We start from the raw sequence: 23,973 nt of genomic DNA on the forward strand, positions 1-23,973 counted from the left end.
AATGCCATGACCGTGTTGCTAAAATCATTCACTGGAAATTGTGTCAGAAGTTTGGATTTGAGTACAGCAAAAACCACTGGGAACATCAGGTTGAGAAAGTTTTAGAGAATGAGAAACTCAAGATCTTGTGGGACTTTAGGATTCAGACTGACAGGCACTTGGTCCACAACACACCTGACATAACAATAGTTGAAAAGAAAAAAGTATGGTTCATTGACATTGCAATACCTGGTGATGCACGAATTGAAGATAAGCAGCAAGAAAAAATCACAAAGTTCCGGGACTTGTAAATTGAAGTTGAGCGACTGTGGAAAAAGAAATCGTGTGTTGTCCCGATTGTAATTGGAGCCCTTGGAGCAATACCCAAAGGGCTACCCCGCTATTTAGACATTCTAAATTTGCCGGACTTGAACATTTTGACTCTACAAAAAACCACCTTACTCGGAACAGCTGACATCCTCCGACGATACCTTAACAGTTCCTAGGTCCTTGGTTAGGACTCGAGCTGCTGAGCTATTAACCAGCCTCAAAGGCTGTGGATCTCACTAAAGATTAACCAATAAATAATAATAATAATAATAATAATAATAGAGCACTAGCACTAACCCTTATATACAGTGCTTTGCAGCAGTATGCAGTCAGCCTATTGCTCCCAATAATCTGGTCCTCATTTTAACCACCTCGGAAGGATGGAAGGCTGAGTCAACCTTCAGCCGGTGAGACTCGAACTGCGGGCAGCGAGTGCAATCAAGCCTGCAATCCTGCATTCCAACCCCTGCGCAGAAGAAAGCTCTTTCCCAAAGCCCAGAGGGGAGGGGGGGACGGGGAGGGGGCGCCGCAGCAATTTCCCCTCCCAAAACTTCCACTTGCCCACTGGGGCTGCCTGTAGGGAGCTTCCCCCATTGGTGGGGAAAGGTGTATTTCCCGCGCCAAGCGGCCACGGTTCTTCTTGGCCAACCCATCCGGGCCGGAGGGCTCCAAGTCGGGCAAAGCTGCCCTGCGGAGGCGTCGCAACTCCAGACGGGATTGCGCAACCTTCGCGCATCTCCTGATTGCCCGGGGCGGGGGCGGGGCAGGAGAGGGGCGTGGCTTGACGTGGGTGTGCCTCGAAGAAGCGGAGAACAATAGCCAAGCTCCGCAGTGGGCGTGGCCCGGGCCGGCGGAGCCCCCAATCGAACGCTCCCAACCGGCTAGTGGGCGTGGCTAAGGGGGGACGCGGCTCCTATATAAGCGCGCCCGACCGCCGGCTCGCCCTTCCACATTTCGCGGGCATGGCCGGACGCGGCTGCTTCTCTCGGGCTTCGCTGCGCGCTGCTCGGTCCTTCGTCGCCCCGAGCCGTTCGCGCTCTGCCCCGGCCCCGGCCCCGGCCCCGGCTCCGGCTGCAGCGCTCCCGGACCAGGATGCCGTCCCCGCGGATGCGGTCCCCGCGCACGGAACGCACCTCCGCCAACGCCCGGCGCCGCCGCCCCAACCGCGGGCGGTGAACTTCTCCGATGCCCGGGAGGCTTTCCGGAGCAAGACCAGCGGCGAGCTCTTGCGCGGGCTGCTCGTGCTCCGCCTCTGCGCCCTGGAACCGCTGGTGCAGCGCGCCGAGCAGGTGAGCCGAGATCCGGCCGCTTCTTCCTCCTCCTTTCCCGGAAGAGCTGAAACGGCCGCGGGGGGAACGGTAGTAGAGCCTTCATCTTCAGAGGCAGTCTATCTCAGCGCAACGGAAGCGCGGCTTTTGTCTTTGGCTTAAAAAACTAGGCTGGTGGTGTTTGAGACGGGAATTTCCCAAAGCTTGAAAAAAGAAATGGTTGATATGGAAGAGATCGGACTGCCATTTGTCAGAAATGGTGTACTTGGGAGAGGGGGCTGGACTAGATGACCTACAAGGTCCCTTCCAACTCATCTGTCAATCTGTACCCTAGGGCTGTTAAGTACTTAACCCCCGCCCCGTATTCGTGTAACAGAGGAGCTTAACGTGGGAACGCAGCCGGTGGTTGTCCCTGAGGTTTCTAAGAATGGGCGCAGGGGTGTCCTTTTTCTTCTATCGCTGACTGGGATCCCTGGGACATCCGCAGGGGTGTTGGGGAGAGGTTGGGCTGTCAAACCGGGGTTGGCCACCAAGGTTTCTCCCTGGTTGAAAGTCCCCAGAACTTCAGCAGTCCCCGGACCATGCACTTTGCAGGCAGCTGCTCAAAGGAGCGTGAGAAGTTTGGCAGAAGCAACTTTAGGATGGAGTTTTCAACAAGCAAAGCTTGAATCTACCTTTATTAGCACAAACAGTGACGGCTCTGGAAATTATTCTGCCTAAAGAAACTGGGGAATGTTTTGCAAAAGAATTAACGTTAATAATCGGATCAGAGTGTACTTGAGGTTGCCTTTTGAGGCTGCCTTTGGGGAGTTTTAAGTGAGAAAGCCCCCCCCCCCTCTTTAAGTGACCGCTGCCCCCTCTTTCCACAGTTGATGCACCTCAGCCAGAAGCTGCTGGGACAGCAGCTCTTCGAGAAGCTGATGAAACTGACCTTCTACGGGCAGTTTGTGGCTGGAGAAGACCAGGAAGCCATCAAGCCTCTCATCCGGCGCAACCGTGCCTACGGCGTGGGCTCCGTGCTGGACTACAGTGTGGAGGAAGACCTGACCAGCGAGGAGGCCAAGAAGAAGGAACTAGAGTAAGGAACTCTTTCTCGGTGTGGCAACAGACAGCGGGGGGGAGGGCTGCTCTGTGTGGCCAAGTGGTGCCCATCCCCTCTGCAGCAATCATTTGGAGAAGTTGAGGTCATGGCCCATTACATAAGAGAGGGGTATGGCAGGGGCGGAGGGGAGGCGTTGGCTTAGGGAGAAAGGCTGATTTTGGGAAGGATTGGAAAATAGGGATGATGTAAGGACTGCCCCGGCAATTAATCTACAGGAACTATTCAAATGATGTGTGACAGTCAAGTTTGCTGTAGCCTTATCTCTTCTGCAAAGAGAGCTTCGGGTTTCAGCCATGAGTCAGAGGGGACCATGAGCTGCTGGGGCCTTGAGACATTCCTCCGGGATCTTTTCCTTCTTCCCAGAAGGCCACAAGGGGGTTGGGGGGATGAAGGGAGGAGGTGAAGACCAACCCTGTAGTTGTGGGAGGATGTCTGTTATATGAGTGGAACCAGTTAGACCAGAGGTCTTCAAACTTGGCAGCTTTAAGACTTGTGGACTTCAACTCCCAGAATTCTCCAATTCTGGGAGTTGAAGTCCACAAGTCTTAAAGCTGCCAAGTTTGAAGACCTCTGTTTTAGACCAATGTGTCTACAAGCTTGGATCTGCATCAGAGCCTCCTTCACAACTAACTTGGAGGAAGAGCCTTGTTGCCCTGTTTCCTCTCCGCCTTTTCTTCCCAAGAATCTCCAAGATTCTTCTGCATCATTTGCAAACCAGTCGCAGGCTCTTCTACAAATGATGGCTTTAAAAAAAAAAAAAAAGTACCGGCAGCATGTGCTAACTTGCCCAGAGCAATGCTTGTGATGTTTAAAACGGGAGCACATGCAAGTCTGTAGCATTGCAAGTATGAGGAAAGCAAGGCAGGTGGTCCCAAATGCGATGCGGAAGGAAAGCAGTCCCTGCGGGTTTTATTCCGTTAGCTCAGGGGTCGGCAACCTTAAGCACTCAAAGAGCCACAAAGGCCCTAACCGGAAGCCCCCCCGTATCAATTCTGGAGCCAACCGGAAGTCCGGTTCCCCCACCATAGAATCTCCTCCTAGTGCGGCATCCTTTTTCCTCTACGTATCCTAAATGAAAGCCCTATCAATTGTGGAGCCGACTGACGACAGGGAGCTGCAGCAGAGGGATGAAAGAGCCACATGCGGCTCCAGAGCCGCAGGTTGTTGACCCCTGCATGCCTAGCTAATGCCAACTGTAGGGGACAGCACTCCTCTCCATTTTGAGGCTATGAGCCAGCACTCAAGACATTCCTGTGGTCATGTAGCCAGCATGATGTCAGAGGGCTGTTACCTTCCCGCCCAAGTGGTATCTATTTATCTACTCACATGTGTGTGCTTTCGAACTGCTAGGTGAGCAGGAGCTGGGCAAAGACAGGAACTTGCCCCCATTGCAGGATGCTTGGTCTCGAACCTGGACTGTCAGCTTTCCATCGGACAAGCCAGGCTTCTTAATAACTGAGATATTGCATCGCCCTAAATGCGTTGGGGGTGGGTTGGTGTTTTTCTGCCCAACAGATTCTTAAAATGAAATTATGTTGAGGGGAGCTGGACTTGGTAAAGTTTGACTTCAGGATAATTCTCCAAAACTGAAAGGAACAGGAGGAGAGATTGAGTAGTAGAAAGATTGAGTTCGAAAACAGGTCAAGTTACAGCAGAGAGAAAAACACCAGGCTGTCCTCACACCCCCCCCAGGGACATTCCTGTGATAGGGAGGGACAGTTGGGCAGCAGCAGAAACTGAGCTAATGAAGAGAAGCGCTGGGTGACATAGTGTTGTGGCCTGTGGGCCACTGTCCCTTCCAGCAACCAAATGAGGAGAAAAAGGAGGTGTGTGAGTCAGGGTCAGCATCAAGGCAACCTGAGAGCTCTGAGGGGGAAGAGGGAATGGAGATGGCAGAGAGAAAGAGACAGAGGTGGAGCTTGGGCCATCTGTCATCCCTCAGAGGGAGAGTCAACAGCCCCCAGGTCTGGAGGTGGCTGATGAGGAAGAGGAGGAACAGCTGGGTCCAGTGACTGATGCGCAAAAGCGCAGAGGAGAGGAGAGCAGTGGAAATCTATGGGCCGGTCCTTGGGAAGGAAGAGCCACTGCTGCTAGTGAAGCCCCACTCTAGCTCTGGGGATAAAAGGCAGGGGGAGGAGATGAATAGATGTGGCAGACAACTATTCATCTCCCTGCCGGACAGACTTGTTAGCCTGTGGTGAGAGAGAAACTTTTTGCCAGGGCCACTGGCGCTCCTAATAAAGGAATCATTGATTTAACTCCAGAGGGTTTGTCGTGTTTGAGGAGCTGAGTCAGAAGAGATAGCTTCTGTCTCGGATAAAGAGGGGGTCAACCTGTTTTCCAAAACACCTGAGGGCAGGACAAGAGGTAACGGATGGAAACTTATCAAGGAGAGGTCCAACCTTAGTGCTCCATCACTGGAGGTTTTTAAGAAGAGTGGGGCAGCCATTTCTCTGGCGCTTGAGCAGGGAGTTAGACCTTCCAACTATGTTGTTAAGTTGTTCTGAGCTGCGTGGCTTCCCGTAACTTGCCTCCTTCCCCACCCAGCCTCATATTGCGAAGAGGTTACATAAAGGGATCAGGGTTTCATCTTTTCCAGTAACATGGCAGTTCTCCAGGAATGCTGCCAATTGGCAAGGTGAGAGAAAACACCTCTTCCCTGGTCACAGAAGGTCCTTGGGGTCACCTCCTACCTCTCAGCCCAAGAGCTGATTTGGGTAGAGGGACATTTGGATCCTGGTTCTTCCTCATCCATGGAACTCACTCCCCCCTCCCAGTCCATGCTACCTCTCAGCCCCACTCGGTGGGTCAGACCAGGAAATCCACCCAACAGGAAGGGTTAGGGAAGATGACTTGGCTGGAGAGGAGCTCTAATGATGGAATCTTGCCAGTCTGATTCTGCTGGGTCTCCTCACTCGTACACCAGTGAATTAGTGTCTAACTGAGCCACCTCCAAATATTCTGGATTTTTAAAAAATGCTTCGGCCCCTTTTGCCTAGGAAACAGTCCCTACAGGTCTCGGTCAAGATCGTCTTCCTTACACACTCTGCTACCTTACAGGACGGTTGTGAGCAAATGCAGGATAGTGGAGTAGAGAGAGCAGATGCATATTCCATTTGTATGACCGCCCATCCCACCAAGGGATTCTGCCATGCTGAGATCCAGAAGGAAATGAAAGGTGCACGGTCAAAGTTATATGGCGCAGCGGTTAGAGTGCAGTACTGCAAGCTACTTCTGCTGACTGCCAGTTGCCTGCAAAATTTGGCAGTTCGAATCTCACCAGGCTCAAGGTTGACTCAGCCTTCCCTCCTTCTGAGGTGGGTAAAATGAGGACCCAGATTGTTGGGTGCAAGAGGCTGTCTCTGTAAACCGCTTAGAGGGGGCTGTAAATCACTGTGAAGAAGGGCCAAATTGAGATATTTCCTTTTAATCTGTTCTTAATCTATGTATTATGTATTTATGTGTTTTTACTTGGCTGACCACCGCCCTGAGTCCCTAGGGAGAAGGGCGGTATATAAATCTGAAGTAAAGTAAAGTAAAATAAAGAGGTATATAAGTATAGGTGCTATTTCTCTTCCTTTTCTCCTTCCTCCCTCCCTCCCTCTGCCTACTGCCAGCAGTTTAATCCTGACTGGCTCAAGGTTGATTCAGCCTTCCATCCTTCCAAGGTGGATAAAATGAGGACCCAGATTGTTGGGGACAATATGCTGACTCTGTAAACTGCTTAGAGAGGGCTGGAAAGCACTGTGAAGCGGTATATAAGTCTAAGGGATATTGCTATATGCTGAAAGCCACCAACAGGCCATTTTGGAGGATGTAATTCATCCCTGCCCCCATCTCCAGAAAAAATAGGCACAAGAGGCAAACGCTCACCCACTCAATGCCCGAGTAATCCAAAGCCAAGCTATCGTATTTGGTAGCCCAGTGCTCATCCTTTGCGGAGTGGAAAAGGGAGAGTGGTTTTCTTTGTCCCAGGAGCTGCCTTTTTCCCATTTTCATCTTCCAGAACCCTGATTGAATCCTCAATCACCATCCTGTGACCCTCAGCATTGTGGGAGGAATCTGTTGTCCACTTTGCCCAAATAAAGCTGGTGGGTGTTTGTCAGGGTACTGGGTAGGTTCCCTTCATAATGTGAATGATGTAGGAATAGTACAGGGTCAGCTATATGAACACTGAAGGACCCTCTTTATTCACATTATTATAAGAAAGAAATGTGCTTGTTTAGAGATTACACTAAATCAGCTAAATTCCATTCTTGGTAATATATATCTTCTGAGGGGCCTAGTTATCAAGAATGCAAAGACATCCATCTGAAACAAAAAGTTACGTATTATCCAAAGCAGGCTGACCCAGGAATGTTGTTTGGTCCCATCATTCCATAACATTCAAGTCTCTAAGGCAGAGTCCTCAACCCTGGCCATTTTAAGATGTCTGGACCAAATCCCTGAATTTCCTAGGCAGTCCTGCTGATATCCACACATCTCAATCAGACTAGAGCTGGAAGGGACCTTGGAGGTCTTCTAGTCCAGCCCCCTGCTCAACCAGGAGACTTTATACCATTTCAGACAAGTGGCTGTCCAGTCTCTTCTTGAAAACCTCCAGTGATGAAGCACCCACAACTTCTGGTGGCAAGCTGTTCCCCTGGTTAATTGTCCTCTCTTTAGGAAGTTTCTCCTTAATTCCAGGTTGCTTCTTTCCTTGATTAGTTTCCATCCATTGTTTCTTGTCTTGTCTTCAGGTGCTTTGGAGAATAACCTAACCCCCTCTTCTTCATGGCAGCCCTTCAAATACTGGAACACATCATGTCCCCCTTAGTCCTTCTTTTCTCTAGACTAGCCAGACCCAGTCTCTGCAACCAGTTTTAGTCTCCAGGCCTTTAATCATCTTAGTTGCACTCTCCGCACATTTTTCCAAAGTCTCCACATCTTTTTTGTAATGTGGTGATCAAATGTGCAGCTTTCCATGTGTGGCCTTATTAAGGATTTATAAAGCGATACTAATACTTCACGTGATAGGTGAAAAGTTTAATATTTCACATGATCTTAAAAAGCAGTCTGGGTTGAGAAACTTGGCTTCTCCAAGGAGCTCGCTTGAGGTCACCCCTGGATTTTTATCGGTGCCGTCAGCTGTCCCTCTGGGCACAACTTGTTCTGCTCGCACTTTCGTTTCCTATTTGCATTCTCCCCTGCAGACGGACTGGTTTGCATCGGAATCTGGAAGCAGGAACTGATTAGGGAGGGAGGGGCCCCTCTTGAGAATTTGCTTGCGCCCTGCCCAGGAGGAAATCCGAGATAGTCCTCGCCGCCTTTGCGTCACAAGATGAATGTTGTTTCTTTTTGGGACACGGTGTGTTCCTCGTGACTTGCCAAAGAAACAGCCTTCCGCTTTGCAATTGGCCAAGGGGCGGCATGCCCCCTCGCCCGGATTGGCTGCGGGGGAGGCAGATCCCTTACGCAAGCGAGGCAGCTGCCAGAAGCATGTGCAAAGCTGAGCTGAGATCCTTCTTCATCCGGCTCCTCTTTCTGCCTTGGCCTGGCGAGATCAGTTAATCCGTCTCTTGGCAAGGCTGGCACTATATGCCATCTGATCTCCAGGGAGGCAAAATTTTGCATTTTGTTTTGCAAGCTTCCATTCATTTCAGCGTTGGGGATGTGCCAGGGAATTGTCCTTGGTCTGAGGGTCACAATCTGGTGATCCTCCTCCCCACCCCCCCACCCCCCATCGATAAAGGAGAATATTTGTAGCTCAGGGTTGAAATGAGGTGTCTCTGAGCTTGGATGTTTCCTTGCAGACATTTATTTATTTATTTATTTATTAGTTCGATTTATATGCCGCCCTTCTCCGGACACTCAGGGTGGCTTACAATGCTTTTAAGCAATAGCCTTCATACTTTTGTATATACCTGCTTAGTAGGGCTTTCAGGCCCCGCCCCCCCAAGCGGTGTTCTTTTTTATACAAAGTCAGCTTATTGCCCCCACAAACCGGGTCCTCATTTTACCTACCACGGAAGGATGGAAGGCTGAGTCAACCTTGAGCCTGGTGAGAATTGAACTCGCAGTAATTGCAGGCAACTGGCAGCTAAGTGCTACTTAACAGTAGTTTAGTTAAATGCACAGATGATGTTACCTAGTTTGGATAGTGGTACATCTAGTCTAGAGAAAAGAAGAACTAGGGGTAATGTGATAGCAATGTTCTAGTATTTGAGGGGCTGCTATAACGATGTGGGGGGTCAAAGACAAGACAAGAAATAATGGATGGAAACTAATCCAGGAGAGAAACAACCTGGAATTAAGGAGAAACTTCCTAACAGTGAGGACAATCAACCAGTGGAACAGCTTGGCACCAGAAGTTGTGGGTGCTTCATCACTGGAGGTTTTCAAGAAGAGACTGGGCAGCCACTTGTCTGAAATGGTATAAAGTCTCCTGCTTGAGCAGGGGGCTGGACTAGAAGACCTCCAAGGTCCCTTCCAGTTCTATTATTGATTGATCTCACTGGGATGCTGGGTGGGGTAATGTCCATTTGTCCAAGGGCTGTGCTGAGCTCCGGCAGGACTGAGCAAACTCTATGGCTTGGCGTGGCCCCGGTCAATTCCAGAGTCGGTGCATATATACAGTGCAGTGGTATAAGGTGTCCTGCTTGAGCTGGGGGTTGGACTAGAAGACCTCCAAGGTCCCTTCCTGCTCTGATTGATTAATCAAACATCTGCAAAGAAACAACCGAGCTCAGAGAGCATCAAGGAGACCCCTCAACCTTGTCTGAGCTGGAGATGGCCTGAATTAAGGGGACTTTCTGGAACAGGAAGTCTCCCACCCACCCCCCACTCCCCAGTGGGCTACAAATGGGTGCTTTACAAAAACTGTCTCTGCCAACTTTGGTGGAGTTTTGTCTTTGGAATGAGCTTGTCTAAAGCCATCCGTTCTTCTTTGTTGTTTGTTTAGATCACTAAACCTCCTGGGAACTTTGCATTTTAGGTCTTAAGTTCTTGATTAACTGGATCAGCTTTCTCTGTCACTTTTCCAGGCAGTTTTTTCCTGCCCCAGAGGAAATACAGGCACGCCCTGGCACTGACAGCTCCTGTCAAAGGCTGTCAAGGGCTTAATCACTTCTTGGCTGGAACTTCAGCCAGCAGTCGCTGCCAGGTTGCTGGGAAATACACGGACACAACCTTTAGTTACCTTGAAAAGTAGGCACAGCTGGATTGGACTGTGGGAAAAATGTGCAAAGCGCAGCTATATGGCGTTTTTATTACAACCAAAAATGGCATGCACACTTTGGGATTCTTGGAATTCATTCAACAAGGTGTCATTTAAAAAAAAAATACAGGACATTGGGAAGAAGAGAAGTTCATGCTCAAAATAGCTATTTAAACCATGAAGCCTGTACTTCTTCCCTATTAGGGTGACACACCAGATGTGGGGCCAGTTCAGTGCTGACTTGTCTTGACCTGGCCCAACCTTCAAGAGCGCAGGAACAGTTGCCTCCACAGCTCGGGAACCAATCAGGACAGGGCTGAAAGGGACGCTGGAGGTCTTCTAGTCCAACCCCCTGCTCAAGCAGGAGACCCTATACCCGTGATGGCGAACCTATGGCACGCGTGCCACAGGTGGCACACGGAGGCATATCGGTGGGCATGCGAGCTCAGCTCTGGCGTGCATGCGTGCACCGGCCAACTGATTTTCAGGTCTTCTAGGCCCACCGGAAGTTGGGGAACAGGCCGTTTCTGGACTCCAGAGAGCCTCTGGTGGGGTGGGGGGTAAGGCTGTTTTTGCCCTCTCCAGACTTCCTAGAAAGGGTTTGTAGCCTGGGGAAAGCAAAAAACAAGCCTTTTGGTCCCACAGGAAGTTGGCAAATGGGCCATTTCTGGCCTCTGGAGGGCCTTGGGAAGGCTGTTTTTGCCCTCCCCAGGCTCCTAGAAAGCCTCTGGAGCCTGGGGAGGGCAAAAAAACGAGCCTTTTGGTCCCACAGGAAGTCGGCAAATGGGCCATTTCTGGCCTCTGGAGAGCCTCGGGGTGGGGGGAGGCTGTTTTTGCCCTCCCCAGGCCCCTAGAAAGCTTCTGGAGCCTGGGGAGGGCAAAAAATGGACCTACTGGGCCCACCGGGCCAAAGTGGGGGGAGCGCGGGGGGGCGCATGAGCATGAGCACAGGGGTGGGGTGCATAGAATTATGGGTGTGGGCACGTGAGTGTGTGACCCCCCCGCGCTCTCTCCGCTTTTGGCACGTGATGGCAAAAAGGATAGCCATCACTGCCCTATACCATTTCAGACAAGCGGCTGTCCAGTCTCTTCTTAAAAACTTCCAGGGATGAAGCACCTACAACAGGGGTGTCAAACTCGATTTCATTGAGGGGTCGCATCAGGGTTGTGTTTGACCTGGGGGAGGAGGGGAGCTCCTGTGGCGGCAAAGCAAAAATGGAGTCCTGAGCTCCCGTTTCCAGCTGCGACAGCCTCCTGCAACCCTCTGCCGGTGAAAACGGAGCTCGGGAAGGCCACATGCAGCCCTCCCAAGCTCTGTTTTCAGTGGCAGAGGCACTGCAGGCCGGTCCCTCGCCGTTTCCAGGGTGTCCCTGCGGGCCAGATCCAGCCACGGGCGTTGAGTTTGACACCCCTGACCTATAACCTCTGAAGGCCAGCTGTTCCACTTAGTTAATTGTCTTCGCCGTTAGGAAGTTTCTCCTTAATGCCAGGTGGCTTCTCTCTCCTTGATTAGTTTCCATCCATTGTTTCTTCTCTTGCCTTCTGGTGCTTTGGAAAATAAATTGACACCCCCCACTCTTCTTTGTGGCAGCCCCTTTAGATCAGGGGTCTCCAACCTTGGCAACTTTAAGCCTGGCGGACTTCAACTCCCAGAATTCCCCAGCAAAGCAAAGCTGGCTGGGGAATTCTGGGAGTTGAAGTCCGCCAGGCTTAAAGTTGCCAAGGTTGGAGACCCCTGCTTTAGATATTGGAATGCTGCTATTTAATCAAGATCTGGTAAGGCCGTTATTACGAAACTACCCAGCCAGCCAGGATCCTATCTTGGACCTCACTGTGAAAACATAGTGGAGTAGACTTGGGGAGGGGGCAGGGGGGGGATTGCAATACAGACGCTCCCATCATGCAGCTGCCCTTGGAAGTGGATCTGGAGGAGGGATAGCCAACTCCTTCGCTTACCCCCCCCTTCCCTTTTCTTAATCTTCTTAGACAAAGCATTGCGAATTCCAGCAGCTCCTCTGAGTCACAAGATTTCTGGTTAGGCAGGGAATGAACCGCCCAGGTTTCTTGCAACTCCTCGGGTTGCAAAATTCCCCAAAAGCTCCCTGGAGCTTCTGCTTTGGCCTAATAGGCTTTCACTTGGGGAGGGTCTCCGTCTGTTGTTGCGGCATCGGCAGCTGCCCTCCCCATTCCCCCTCCCCCTTCTTGTGCATTCCTCTCTGTTTTCCGCTTTCCAATGTGAAGACTGCAGTCCCGGTTAAATCCCAGATTCCTGGATTAAACTCAGAAGACCGAAGGGGCCTTAGAGGTCCACGAAGCCAACCTTCTACTTAGGGCAGGGGTCTGCAACCTTAGCTGGCTGGAGAATTCTGGGAGTTGAAATCCACAAGTCTTAAAGCTGCCAAGTTTGAAGACCTCTGCCCTAACTCTTTCCTTGTTATAAGCCCTGGAGGATTTGACTGCAAAGCCCACATATTCTGCTTTTGCCAAATTTACATTGTAACGTAGGCTGGCAGACCCCAGTCCTAATTCTTCCGGTGGCCTGTGGCCAGTTGTCGGCCTGAGGCCAGCTGTGGTCCCCTCGTCTGGGCTGCGTTGAGTGCTTGCAGAGTGAGTGACTTGGGAATGCGTAGCCTGGAGACCCATAAAGTTTTTCTTTCTTCCTTCCTTCCTTCCCAGCTCCTGCGTCTCTGCATTTGAGAAGGAGACAGGCAGTAAGTAAAGTTGCTGCAGAATGCTCTGGCCTCTTTAAACGTCCCACCGCTTGTTTGGGGTCTCCAGCCTGCCCTTTGGGGGTGGGGGTGGGGGGCTAGGAAGATTTTGGCCTTGTTGCTTTTTTGCCCCTGCAGCTAAGAAGCGCAACATTTTCTCTCTAGTTGCTTTTGATCCAAGAGTCCCAAAGGTGCCTTTTTCTTCAAGAGGCAACTGGAGTTCCTTGGTTTTTTGTTGTTGTTTTTTTTGAAGACATTTCGCTTCACATCCAAGAAGCTTCTTCAGCTCCGACTGGGAGAATGGAAGGATTTATACTCCTTGCAGACAGCTTGGACATTTGCATCCTTTGAGAGGGTCGTTGAGGCCACCTGGAGGTTTATCTGTATAGTCAGTCACCTGAACAGCCCTCTCTCAATAGAGGGGGAGGGATATGACATCATCTATCTCCAGTCTACAACACAGTCCTTTCAGCTGTTCCAAGAAGCCTCCACACCCATTTGCACCACTCTGGTGACCCTGAGGACACAGACGAACTCCAAGTGGCCTCAATGACTCAAAGGATGCTGTTCTGTCCCCCTTCCCCACACAGGCAAACACACAGCCAGGCACGCCTGCCAAGATTTTATTAAGCAATCAGACTAGAAACTCTTGCAGATAAAGAGTTTTGGCAGTAAACTGCAAAATGCCTGCCAAGTCAGTTTCCACTCACAGTTTGCAAGAGAGAGTTTATTCTCAGTCCGGTTCAGTAGCAAAAAAGTAATCCACGAAGCAAGAGTCCAATCCAAATATGGACAAGCCAGATTTCAGGTAAGGCGATGTGACTCTCAGGTTTTTAACTTCGACCGTCACAAAGCCTGAAGAGCAATCACACCCACTTTTATTCCTTGTGGGGTGTGGCTCAGTGACTCAGCTCAATCTCTGGCCCTCCCATGCCTCTTTCGTTGCTGCGCATGCTTCTCCCTCCGACGCTGCCTGAGATCAAGCCAGGATTCATCATCCTCGCTCCCTATCTGTTGTTCCGATATGCTTTCCTCCTAGCATATCCCAGGCTGTTCCTCTTGGTCTTCAGATGGAACCTGAGGCATTGCCAGAGAGGAGGGTCCTGGAGAGGGAGGCCTTGTCAGTTCCTCCCCATCATCTTCTGAGTCCTCTTCCTCTGTTAGGACAGGCTCGGGAGTCGGGGTCACAACAGATGCAAATAACCAGCTGTCTGCAAGGAGTATAAATCCTTCCATTCCCTGCCATCCAGTCAGAGCTGAAGAAGCTTCTTGGATGAGAAGAAGTCTTCAAAGAAAAAACCAGAAAGTCCAGTTGCCTCTTGAAAAACAAAGCCTCTTTGGGACAACCATGACTGGATGACTGAGAATCTCCATAGACATTTTGACCAAGGGCTGCTGACCGGAGAGCCCCCAGGGAGCTCCGGAAGAAGCTGTAGAGTTAGAGGCCCTTTGGGGTCTTTTCATGGCACGTCAAGGGGTGTGCACATACCCAAAGTGGTGGGGCCCCAGCTCTTTTCCAGGGGGGAGGTAGGAATTCTGAACCAGTAAATAGCTGCTCTCTTTGTTCCTTAGCTCCCCAAATGTGCTCAGAGAAAAACTGGCCCGAAGGGCTAAGAGGTTCCTGGCCCTGGTTCCTTGCAAGGGGCTCTGGGGGGCCCAAAATGGATGCCTCTCATCCAGGCTTGGTCACCTTTTGGCCTGGTGTCAGGGTTCCAAGAAACACCATCAACAAAAGAAGACTTCGAGGTTTTAATTTCCTCAAAGTTCCATTTTATTAGAGATGTTATATTGGCACATCTGGGAAAACCCGAATCTGAAAGCTTCCAGGTTTTCCCCACCCAAGGGAAAGTCCAAGTTTCTGCCACATGTCCATCACATGGTCCAATCAGGCACCATCCAAAGCTGAAGATACCAATCAGTCCCCTCATGGCACCGTGGCCTTGACTCTCTGAGAAAAGAATGTTATTTTGACTACATATCACCCATGTCTCTATACAATCCCCTCTCCCATTTTCCCACAGTAGAAAAATGTGGCAGGCCTGAAGGCCCAACTGTAAAAGATGGTTTCCAGGTCTGACACCTGGCTGATTTTGCTCCACCTCAGGAGTGTAAGCAGATTTAGCCCATGTGGGAGACCCACACACACACAAAGGCAACCAAGTTAAACCATTATAACTAACAAGGATTGTCACCCAGGTTTCTCAGCTGAGCATTTCATAAAATTGCTTTGAGGCGGGGGAGGAGGGCTTGGCGTGGCTTGGGGGTCCAAAGTGGCTGGAGCTTCTGGGGGGCTTCTAAGGGGTCTCCCTCCCTGCTGGCTGTCCTTTCCAGAGCAAAGAGAGAAACGCTACAGCGTCCATCACAAGTTTGGGGACCGGCGGGATGGCGTCACTGGTGCCCGAACCTACTTCTATGCCGATGAAGCCAAATGCGACCGGCACATGGAGACGTTCCTGAAATGCATTGAGGCCTCAGGTGAGCAGCTGAGCAGCCTTCGGGGGGGGGAGGCAGGTCAGCCTCCCCCAAATCGAAGGTGCTTCCTCCCATGGGAAGAGCAAAAGGATGCAGGAGCTCCCCTGTAGAACCTGCCTTCCAAGCTGGGATGAGCAAACGTGTGGCCCTAGATCCATGATGGTGAACCTATGGCACGCGTGCCACAGGTGGCACGCAGAGCCATATCTGTGGGCACGCGAGCATTGCCCTAGCTCAGCTCCAGCGCACATGTGTGTGCCAGCCAGCGAATTTTCTGGCCTTCCAGGCCCACCGGAAGTCAGGAAACGGGCCGTTTACAGCCTCTGGAGGGCTTCCGGGGGGGCTGGGGAAGGCCGTTTCCGCCCTCCCCAGGCTCCAAGAAAGCATCTGGAGCCTGGGGAGGGCAAAAAAACAGGCCTACTGGGCCCACCGTGACATTGTGTTCCAAAAGCGGGGTTGCGCGGGGGGGGTCGCGCGTGCAGGCGCGGGGGTGGGGCGCATTGAATTATGGGTGTGGGCATGTGTGTACGCGACCCCCCGCACTCCCCCTGCTTTTGGCACGCGATGCCAAAAAGGTTAGCCATCACTGCCCTAGATAATGACAAGGACGGGTTGCCAACGGGGTGTGAGACAATATTCCAGGGGTGTGTGAAAGTTTCAAAAGTTTGAGTTTAGAAGTTTCATAATTATAGTGTATATCAGGGGTGGGCCGCTGGGTGTTCGCAGGGGTTCAGGAGAACCTCTAGCTAAGATTCTGTGCAGTTCAGAGAATCCCCAAATCCTACTCCTGGCTAGCCCCGCCCACCCTCCCCTCCCAGGAGTCCCCATGCGGCCCATTTTGGATGCAGGTAACTACAGGGCAGGCGTGGAGGCTCAGGGAGGGCAAAAAACGGGCCTACCGGAAGTTAGGGAAGTCCGGAGCCCGGGGAGGCTGTTTTCGCCCTCCCCAGAGGCTCAAGGAAAGCCTCCGGAGTCCACGGAGGGCAAAAACGCCCCCCACACTGCCATGGCCACACCCACCATGGCCACGCCCACCCAGCAACCGGGCAGAGAACCCCTTGCTAAACTTTTTGAAGCCCACCCCTGGTGTATATGCATAATTATATTCATATCATTATTTTTGTAAGAATATATCAGAAGCATTCTAGGGGTGCAGGGTATAGAAAAGGTTGAGCCCCTCTGACCTAGGATCAGGCCAATCGGGAGGGGGAGAGATGAGGGGAGTTGGAGTCCAAGCAGAGCTGGCGCTGCCTCCTCCACTTTGGCTGCCCTCAAACATCTTGCTGGTTTTCTTGTCAACTTCCCTGCTGCTGTTCAGTTCCGCTAGTGGAAGCTGATGTGCTCAGAGGAGATCTAGATCTCCTTCTAGATCTGCCATCTTTGGCAACTTGAAGACTTGTGGACTTCAAGGAAGGAGATACTCAGAGGTCCCCTTTGGCGGATGATTTTTCTGGACCCGAAAGGCCCCAAGAACTAACTCTTGTCGTTTTTTTAGGAGGAAGTTCAGAAGACGGTTTCTCTGCCATCAAACTCACAGCGCTGGGGAGGCCACAGTTCTTGGTATGTGACCACCTGGCCGGGATAGGTATTGTTTGGTTTCTTGGCTCCTTTTTTTTTTTTTTTGATTTATATGCCGCCCTTCTCCGGAGACTCAGGGCGGCTTACAAGGCGTTAAGCAATAGCCTTCATCCTTTTGTATATTTATACAAAGTCAGCTTATTGCCCCCACAAACTGGGTCCTCAGTTTACCTACCTACCTTAGAAAGGATGGAAGGCTGAGTCAACCTTGAGCCTGGTAAGATTCGAACTTACTTTAATTGCAGACAGCTGGTGTTAAATTACAGCTTTTAGTCTGCAGAGCTATCCAGGCTCCCTATGGGGCTCCTTGCTGCCCCATCACCGTTTATTCCTTAATGTGAGCAGTGTGGTGACCTAGAGGCGGAGCTCTCGCCTCACAATCAGGAGGTTGTAAATTTGGTCCTAGGTAACGGCAGGTATTTCTCTCTCTCTGGGCACCATGAGTAAAAATTGTCTGCTGTGAACACCGTGTAGGCGTCAGGAAGGGCATCCGGCCAGTAAACGCTCAGCTCCATTCAGTCGCCCTGATTCCATCCCGCAAGGGATTATGGGGTCGTTAAATGAGGATGATTTTTTAAAAATTTCTTTGCTACTCCAGGGCAATAGTTTGCCTTTCCTCATTGACAGCTAAACACTTATTCAAGAAGCCTGAACCACCAAGGCTCCTTCGAGGTTCCTGGTCAATGCAGGGGACGTTCCCTGGACTGACCAGGCCTCTCAGGGATGTGGTGCGAGAGTTTGAACTCAAAACAGGGCTGTTCACTCGGTCTCTGCTTGCCTCCAGCTGCAGTTCTCGGAGGTTCTGGTGAAATGGAGAAGCTTCTTCCACCAACTGGCTGCCGAACAGGGCAAGGTGGGCTTGGCAGCTCTGGAAACCAAGCTGGAGGTAGAGAAGCTGCAGGTGAGTTTCTGATGGGCGGGGTTAGCAAAACGGAGTTGGCTAAAGGAGTCCCAATTTCTGCATTGAGAGGAAACACCTGTTGGGAAACAGATGCTGGAAGCAAAACTGGAGTTATCTCCTTTTGACTTGGCTGTAGAGGGGCTTTTCCTGCCTTAAGCCAAGGATCCACAACCCACAGACCACAACTGCAGCATAGCCTATTCAGAACCAGGCCATGTGAGTGGCAGGCCAGTGCGCACACAGTTCAACTTGCACAAGTTGCTGCTTGCACATGCGTGTATGCGTCAGCCTGCCACTTGTGCGGCCCAGTTCCCCGCCCCAGCCAGGCCACCAAGCCACAAAGGTTGAGGACCACTGCCCTAAGCTCTTCCCCGGAAACTGAAGTCTTGAAACGTAGAGATTGTTAACCTGCAAACGTTTTCCATCCCCTTTTCCTCTCCTATTTTGTCTCTTTTCTTCTGCTGGGCTACCAGGAGGGGAAGATTTTGCGGCTCTAAGGCCCCGGGCTGCTCCGTTCACCCCCCTTCTTTTCACTCACTATCTGACGCTCCCCCTTTTTTTGAGCTTTATTTCCCACAGCTCCTAACCAAACAGCTTGGACTCTGTTGGCTGGTGGGTGAGAGCTGGGAAGATGCCCATGTCCATAAATGGAGATGGTACAAAATACACCAAGATCCGAATTTCTGACCTTGATGTGGCTCTTACCACAGGGGTGTCAAACTCAAGGCCTGCGTGGGATTTGGCACACGCGGAGTGCCTAGATCTGGCCTGCGGGGCTGTCCTGGAAACAGCAAAGGACTGGCCTGTGGTGCCTCTGCCAGGGAAAAGGAGGCCCAGAGAGCCACACGCAGCCCCCCAAGCTCCATTTTCACTGTCAGAGGGCTTCAGGAGGCCGTGGTGGCCAAAAACAGGGCCCGGGGGGGCGCGTGTTGCCCCCGAGCTCCATTTTTGCTGGCAGAGGGCTGCAAGAGGCCGTCGTGGCTGAAAACGGGGCCCAGAGGGGCCGTGTGTGGCTTCCCCCAAGCTCTTGTTTTCGCTGGCAGCGGGCTATCAAAAGAAACTAAATATAAAAGAAGAGGAGAAATGTTTCCCCTTTTGCATTTGAGCATCCAAGAAGGGACAAGAAAGGAGAAAGAGGAAAGAAAAAGAAAAAGATGGGAAGATGGGAAAAGGGCAAGGAAGAAAAAATAAGGAAAGAGGGGAAGAAAGGAGAAGGAGGAAGGAAGGAAGGAAAGAAGGAAGGAAGGAGATTATAATGTGAGGAAGGGTCTGAGGGAAGTCCTGCCTTAGCACTTGACCACCATAGGAGCCCCCAACACGAGTGACGTCGAGCTGGCCACACCCATCCTGGCCCTCCGAGGTCAAACACAACCCTGATGGGACCTTCAATGAAATTGAGTTTGACACCCTTGCTCTACAGGGTTCACTGGTGGTCAGAAAGCTCCATTCCCAGGCCAAAAAACCAGTCTGAACTGTCCACTAAAACAATGGAACCAATTCTGATGAAGTCAGAACGGTTCATTCCAGCATTCAGATGTTTCCGTTGATGAGATCTGAACAAGGCATGAATGCTGGCCTGTTTCCATCCCTAACCTGATTCGTGCTTGGCACAAGACCCACTTCAAGAATAAGACCTGAGCAATAACAAGAGAAAACATGGAATAATTGAATAATGACAGTCTACAACTTAATACCCTGTTTCCCCAAAAATAAGAACAGAACTGGAAAATGATTTTTCAGGATGCTTGTAATTACAAGCCCTACCCCCCAAAATAAGCCCTAGTTAAGATTGTCAGCCAGATGGATGCATTTAGTACTGTATTTTCCCCAAAAATAAGACCTAAGCAGAAAATAAGCCCTAATGCTTCTTTTGGAGCAAAAATTAATATAAGACCAGGTCTTATTTTCGGGGAAACACGGTATAAATGTGTGTTATTATTAGAAATATATAAGTTGGTGGAAAGTAATAACTATGATTAATTCTACTAGTTTTATTTGTATTAGAAGGTATGACATCCAGGTGCCACACTGTTCACGCATTGATACATATATATAAAACAAAATAAAAAAAACTTGAAACAAACAAACAAACAAAAAACAGAATAAGACCGGGACCTGTAGGACTGAAGGGGCTCTTTTTGGTTCTGGCAGGAGGCGTTGGCCAACCTGGGGATTGCCACCAAAGCCGAGAGCCACCAGTGGTTCACGGGCGAGAAATTGGGCCTGACGGGGTAAGTGCAGCTCCGGATAACCATTTGTCCTAGGTGGAATAAGGTCTCCTGCCTGGGCATGACGGTGGATTAGAAGACCTCCAAAGTCCCATCCAGCCCTGTTATTCTATGATTCTGTTGCTGGTTAATGCAGTTCCCAGGATGTTCTTACTTTCTCTTCTTATTCCATGAGACAAATACTCTTTAGATACTTTCCTTTTCCTGTAGAAATGGACATTTGGGCAATTAACATGTGAAGCTGAGCGTTTTTATGAAAGGATGCTGGATGGTGTTGCAGGAAGCAGAGATGGGAGGCAGGAGAGATTATGGGAGCTGCAAAAATCAGCATTGGTTCCTAAATTCTCTGACACATCTAGCCAGCCCCAGTTCCTCCAGATAAAAATTGGGATGGGTGGGCTGCTGTTCTCCACCCCCTCCACTCAACAGAGCTTGTCATCAATATCTTTTTCTCAGAACGGTGGACTTGCTGGACTGGAATAGTTTGATCGATGGCCGGATGGAGATTTCCAAACTCCTGCTTGTTCCAAACCTGAAGGTAAACACACCAGACCTGCGAGTGTTCTGCCCCAGCTACAGACCACAAAGAACGCAGCACACACACAGTCCGTACAAACCTTAGTTAAGGACTACTAATGAGCTTTCTTAGTAGTTGTTCAAATACAAGTACAGTTTAAATCAGTCTTTTCTGAACAAGGGCTGTTAATTTAACTTCATTAACAGCCGACAAGAGTCCAAGAAATAATAACTCAATTCTGAGGTACAGTCTTTCAGATAACCGTAAGCTTACTGTGGTTGGCAGAATGCCCAGAAGCAATTTGCAGGAAAAATGATAAGAGAGAAGCAAGAGCCGATCAGACGTTGCTGGAGTCAATACGTGAAAGAATATGAACGAAGTTGTTTTCTGCAAATTGCCTCAGTCGTCATCATTCCTTAAATAGGCTAAGGGAGTGGCCAATTAGCCCCAAGCCTTACTCTCGAGGAGACCTCCTCCTGAAGAGCCACTCCTGCCTTTTGGCAGCTCTGCGCGCCCGTGCATCGAGAAGAGGCTCCTCCTCTTCTTCCTCTTCACTTATGGAAGCTTCTGGAGGTTCTGAAGGCCCTGGCTGAATCCCCACCTCTGGCACCACATCTTCTCCAGCCTCCTCATTGTCCGACTCGAGTGCCAGCTGCACAGGCTGCTGGCACAGCACCACACCAGCCTCCTCGCTGTCGGAATCAGCTACTATCTGCACAGGCCGCTGGTGGGCCACAACAGCGAGGAAGTTCTTGGCTGTGATGGAGAGGTGGGGGAATGTAGCACTTTTAGGAGACTTCTGGATCGACATTTGGACCACGCATTTCTTGGTTTAGGACAGTGGCAACTTTAAGGTGTCTGGACTTCAATTCCCAGAATTCTCCAGCCAGCATAGCCTTTTGAAGTTGCCACGGTTGAGAAACGCTGGCTTTAGGGAGCTGCAGTTTTAAAATCCCCCCTCCCCCCCAAATATAGAAAGGCTGCACGGTTTTTTTTTTCCCCTGCCTTCAGTTGTTTGTCTAAAGTTGCTAGTCCTCAGTGAGTTGTTCCCCCTCCCCCCCCACTGCCCCCAGTAAATGTCAGGGCTGCAAACATCTGCATAGGAACGTCCATTCACTTCACAAGGTCTGTGAGGCACGTTCGCAGCATGCAGTAGGAGTGGTGGTTTGTTTATTTTTAAATTTTATTCACTAAATTGATAACGCTGCCCATCTCGTATCAAGCCACTCGTGGCACGCGTGTAATCTCCCCTCTGCAGCTGAGCAAGGAGCAGGGTGGAGCCTTCACTTCCTGTGTTCTGAACCGGCTGCAGAAAAGGCATCCTTGGGCCAGCTTTTAAATATGTCAGGAATGGCTCCTTCACCTTCTGCTGGAAGAAAATAATGGACAGAAAAGATAAAGGACCAGGAAGGTCTTTGACTGGCAGTTGGGAGCATCTGTGGCTCCTTCCTCCCTTCTCCCTCCTCCTCTCCACCACCACCCACTACCACCACCCCCATTCAGAGCCACCGTTACAACGACAAGCCTATTTTATTGGGAGACGAGCCACATTTGCTGATCTCTCAGTGGCTTGGACAGATGCAACGTGTGTTGGCCATTGGGGTAGGGCAGGGAGAACAGGGTCTCCTGGGGAGCCAGCCCACCATCCATCTCTGGCAGTGGTGGGATTCACCGGTTGTAACAACCAGTTCGCTTCGTGTGCCCTCTGGAGTCCAGAAATGGGCCCACATCCGGTATTTCCAGTAGGCCCGGTTTTCACCCTCCCCAGGCTCCAGAGGCTTTCCTGTAGCCTACAGGAGGGCAAAAACGGCCTCCCTGGGCATCGGAGGTCCTCCAGAGGCCGGAAATGGGCTCATTTCCAGACTTCCAGTAGGCCCGTTTTTCGCCCTCCCAGAGCCTCTGCGTGTGCCCTGCACTTACCTGGCATCCAAAACAGGCCGCGTGGAGATTCCTGGGAGGGACGTGGTGGGGTGGGCGTGGTCAGCCAGTCCTTGGAACAACCGGTTCGCCGAACCAGATTAAAATTAATATCCAGTTCGCCTGAACCAGTCAGAACTGGCTCAATCCCACCCCTGATCTCTGGGCTTCAAGGCCACGGCAGGCTCTTTAAGGCCGAGCTTGGTTTTCGTTATAGCTGTGCAAAAATTAGACCTGGAGACTAGATTTGAGCAAATCAGGTGGACCCATCAAAGCAGTTCGGATGTTTGCATGCAGAGGGTGTGCTGTCCCACTCGCTCACATGCACATGGGCTAGTGGGTTTATTAATATTCCCCAGCAATTCCCTTCACCAAAAACCCAGAACTATTCCAGTGAAGAATGTCCTCAAGCTCCATTTTTATGTCTGGAAATACTTTCTAATCTCATCTCTCAACCCTCTCAGACAGGCCAGCTTGAGCCGCTCCTCTCTCGCTTCACCCAGGAAGAGGAGAGGCAGATGAAGCGCATGTTGCAGCGCATGGACGTCCTGGCCAAGGTGAGACCCCCACCCCCATTTCTGCTTTGGGGATTGATGGAGCAACAGCAGGCAAGCTGCTCAAAGCATCTTCTTACAGCAGGGGTGTCAAACTCGAGGCCCATGGGCCGAATCTGGCCATGGGGTGCTTGGATCTGGCCCGCGGGGGCCGCCCTGAAAACGGTGAAGGACTGGCCCACAGTGCCTCTACCCGTGAAAATGGCCCTCCTGGGCTCTGTTTTCAGCTGTGATGGCCTCCTGCAGCCCTCTGCCAGTGAAAACAGGGCCCAGGGGGACAGGAAAGGAGAAAGACAAAGATGGGAAGATGGGAAGAGAGCAAGGAAGGAAAGAGGGGAAGGAAGAAGAAAGGAGAATGAAGAGGGAAGGAAAAAGAAGAAGAGGGAGGGAGGGGGGAGGGAAGAAGGAAGGAAGGAAGGAAGGAAGGAAGGAAGGAAGGAAGGAAGGAAGGAAGGAAGGAAGGCTTCACAATGCTTTTACAGCCCTCTCTAAGTGGTTTACAGAGTCAGCCTATTGCCCCAACAATCGGGGTCCTCATTTTACCGACCTCGGAAGGATGGAAGGCTGAAACAACATTGAGCCAGTGAGGATCAAAACTCCTGGCAGCAGGCAGTTAGCCTGCAATACTGCATTCTAAGCGGAAGGAAGGAAGGGAAGGAGGGAGGAAGGGAGAAAGAAAGAAAGAAAGAAAGAGAAAGAGAGAGAGAGAGAAAGAAAGAAAAAGAAAGAAAGAAAGAAAGAAAGAAAGAAAGAAAGAAAGAAAGAAAGAAAGAAAGAAAGAAAGAAAGAAAGAAAAGGCCCTTAGACTTATATACTGCTTCATGGTGCTTGAAAGCCCTTTCTAAGCGATTTCCAGAATCAACCTCTTGGCCCCAACAATCTGGGTCCTAATTTTACCGAGCTCAGGAGGACGGATGGAAGGAACCCCCCACTCCCGCCCGGGCCACAAGTGCCCCCGACACAAGTGACATCGAGCTGGCCACACACCCCCCAGCCCCCCCCAAGGTCAAACACAACCCTAATGTGGCCCTCAATGAAATCAATGACACCCCTGTCTTACAGGGTCGCAGAGGGGAGGCAAATCCCCGGCTTGGAACCAAGGTTGTGGTTCTCCCCGGAGCAACTTCTGGGAGCAACCTGGAGGGGAATGGGGGGCCTTCCTCTGCTTTTGCAGCTCCCCCTCCCCTCCCCCTCCTCCCTCTTGTCCCTGCTGGATCAGGTTGA

The 23,973-nt window shown here is 50.9% G+C and overlaps 1 protein-coding gene across 1 annotated transcript in view; it reads left to right on the plus strand.

Moving 5' to 3' along the window:
* Positions 1-1,122: 1,122 nt before the first annotated feature.
* PRODH (proline dehydrogenase 1) overlaps positions 1,123-23,973 on the plus strand; it is a 30,487-nt gene continuing 7,636 nt past the window's right edge. Inside the window, exons 1-9 of the mRNA XM_034438443.3 lie at positions 1,123-1,598; positions 2,447-2,655; positions 12,551-12,585; positions 14,914-15,057; positions 16,550-16,614; positions 17,417-17,533; positions 19,685-19,764; positions 20,218-20,299; positions 22,660-22,752. Of these exons, the coding sequence (XP_034294334.1) occupies positions 1,272-1,598; positions 2,447-2,655; positions 12,551-12,585; positions 14,914-15,057; positions 16,550-16,614; positions 17,417-17,533; positions 19,685-19,764; positions 20,218-20,299; positions 22,660-22,752 (1,152 nt within the window). The 5' untranslated portion in view covers positions 1,123-1,271. The remainder of the gene's footprint in view (positions 1,599-2,446; positions 2,656-12,550; positions 12,586-14,913; positions 15,058-16,549; positions 16,615-17,416; positions 17,534-19,684; positions 19,765-20,217; positions 20,300-22,659; positions 22,753-23,973) is intronic.

Source organism: Pantherophis guttatus, chromosome 17, assembly GCF_059756535.1.
Source record: "Pantherophis guttatus breed Tessera chromosome 17, ASM5975653v1, whole genome shotgun sequence".
NCBI lineage: Eukaryota > Metazoa > Chordata > Lepidosauria > Squamata > Colubridae > Pantherophis > Pantherophis guttatus.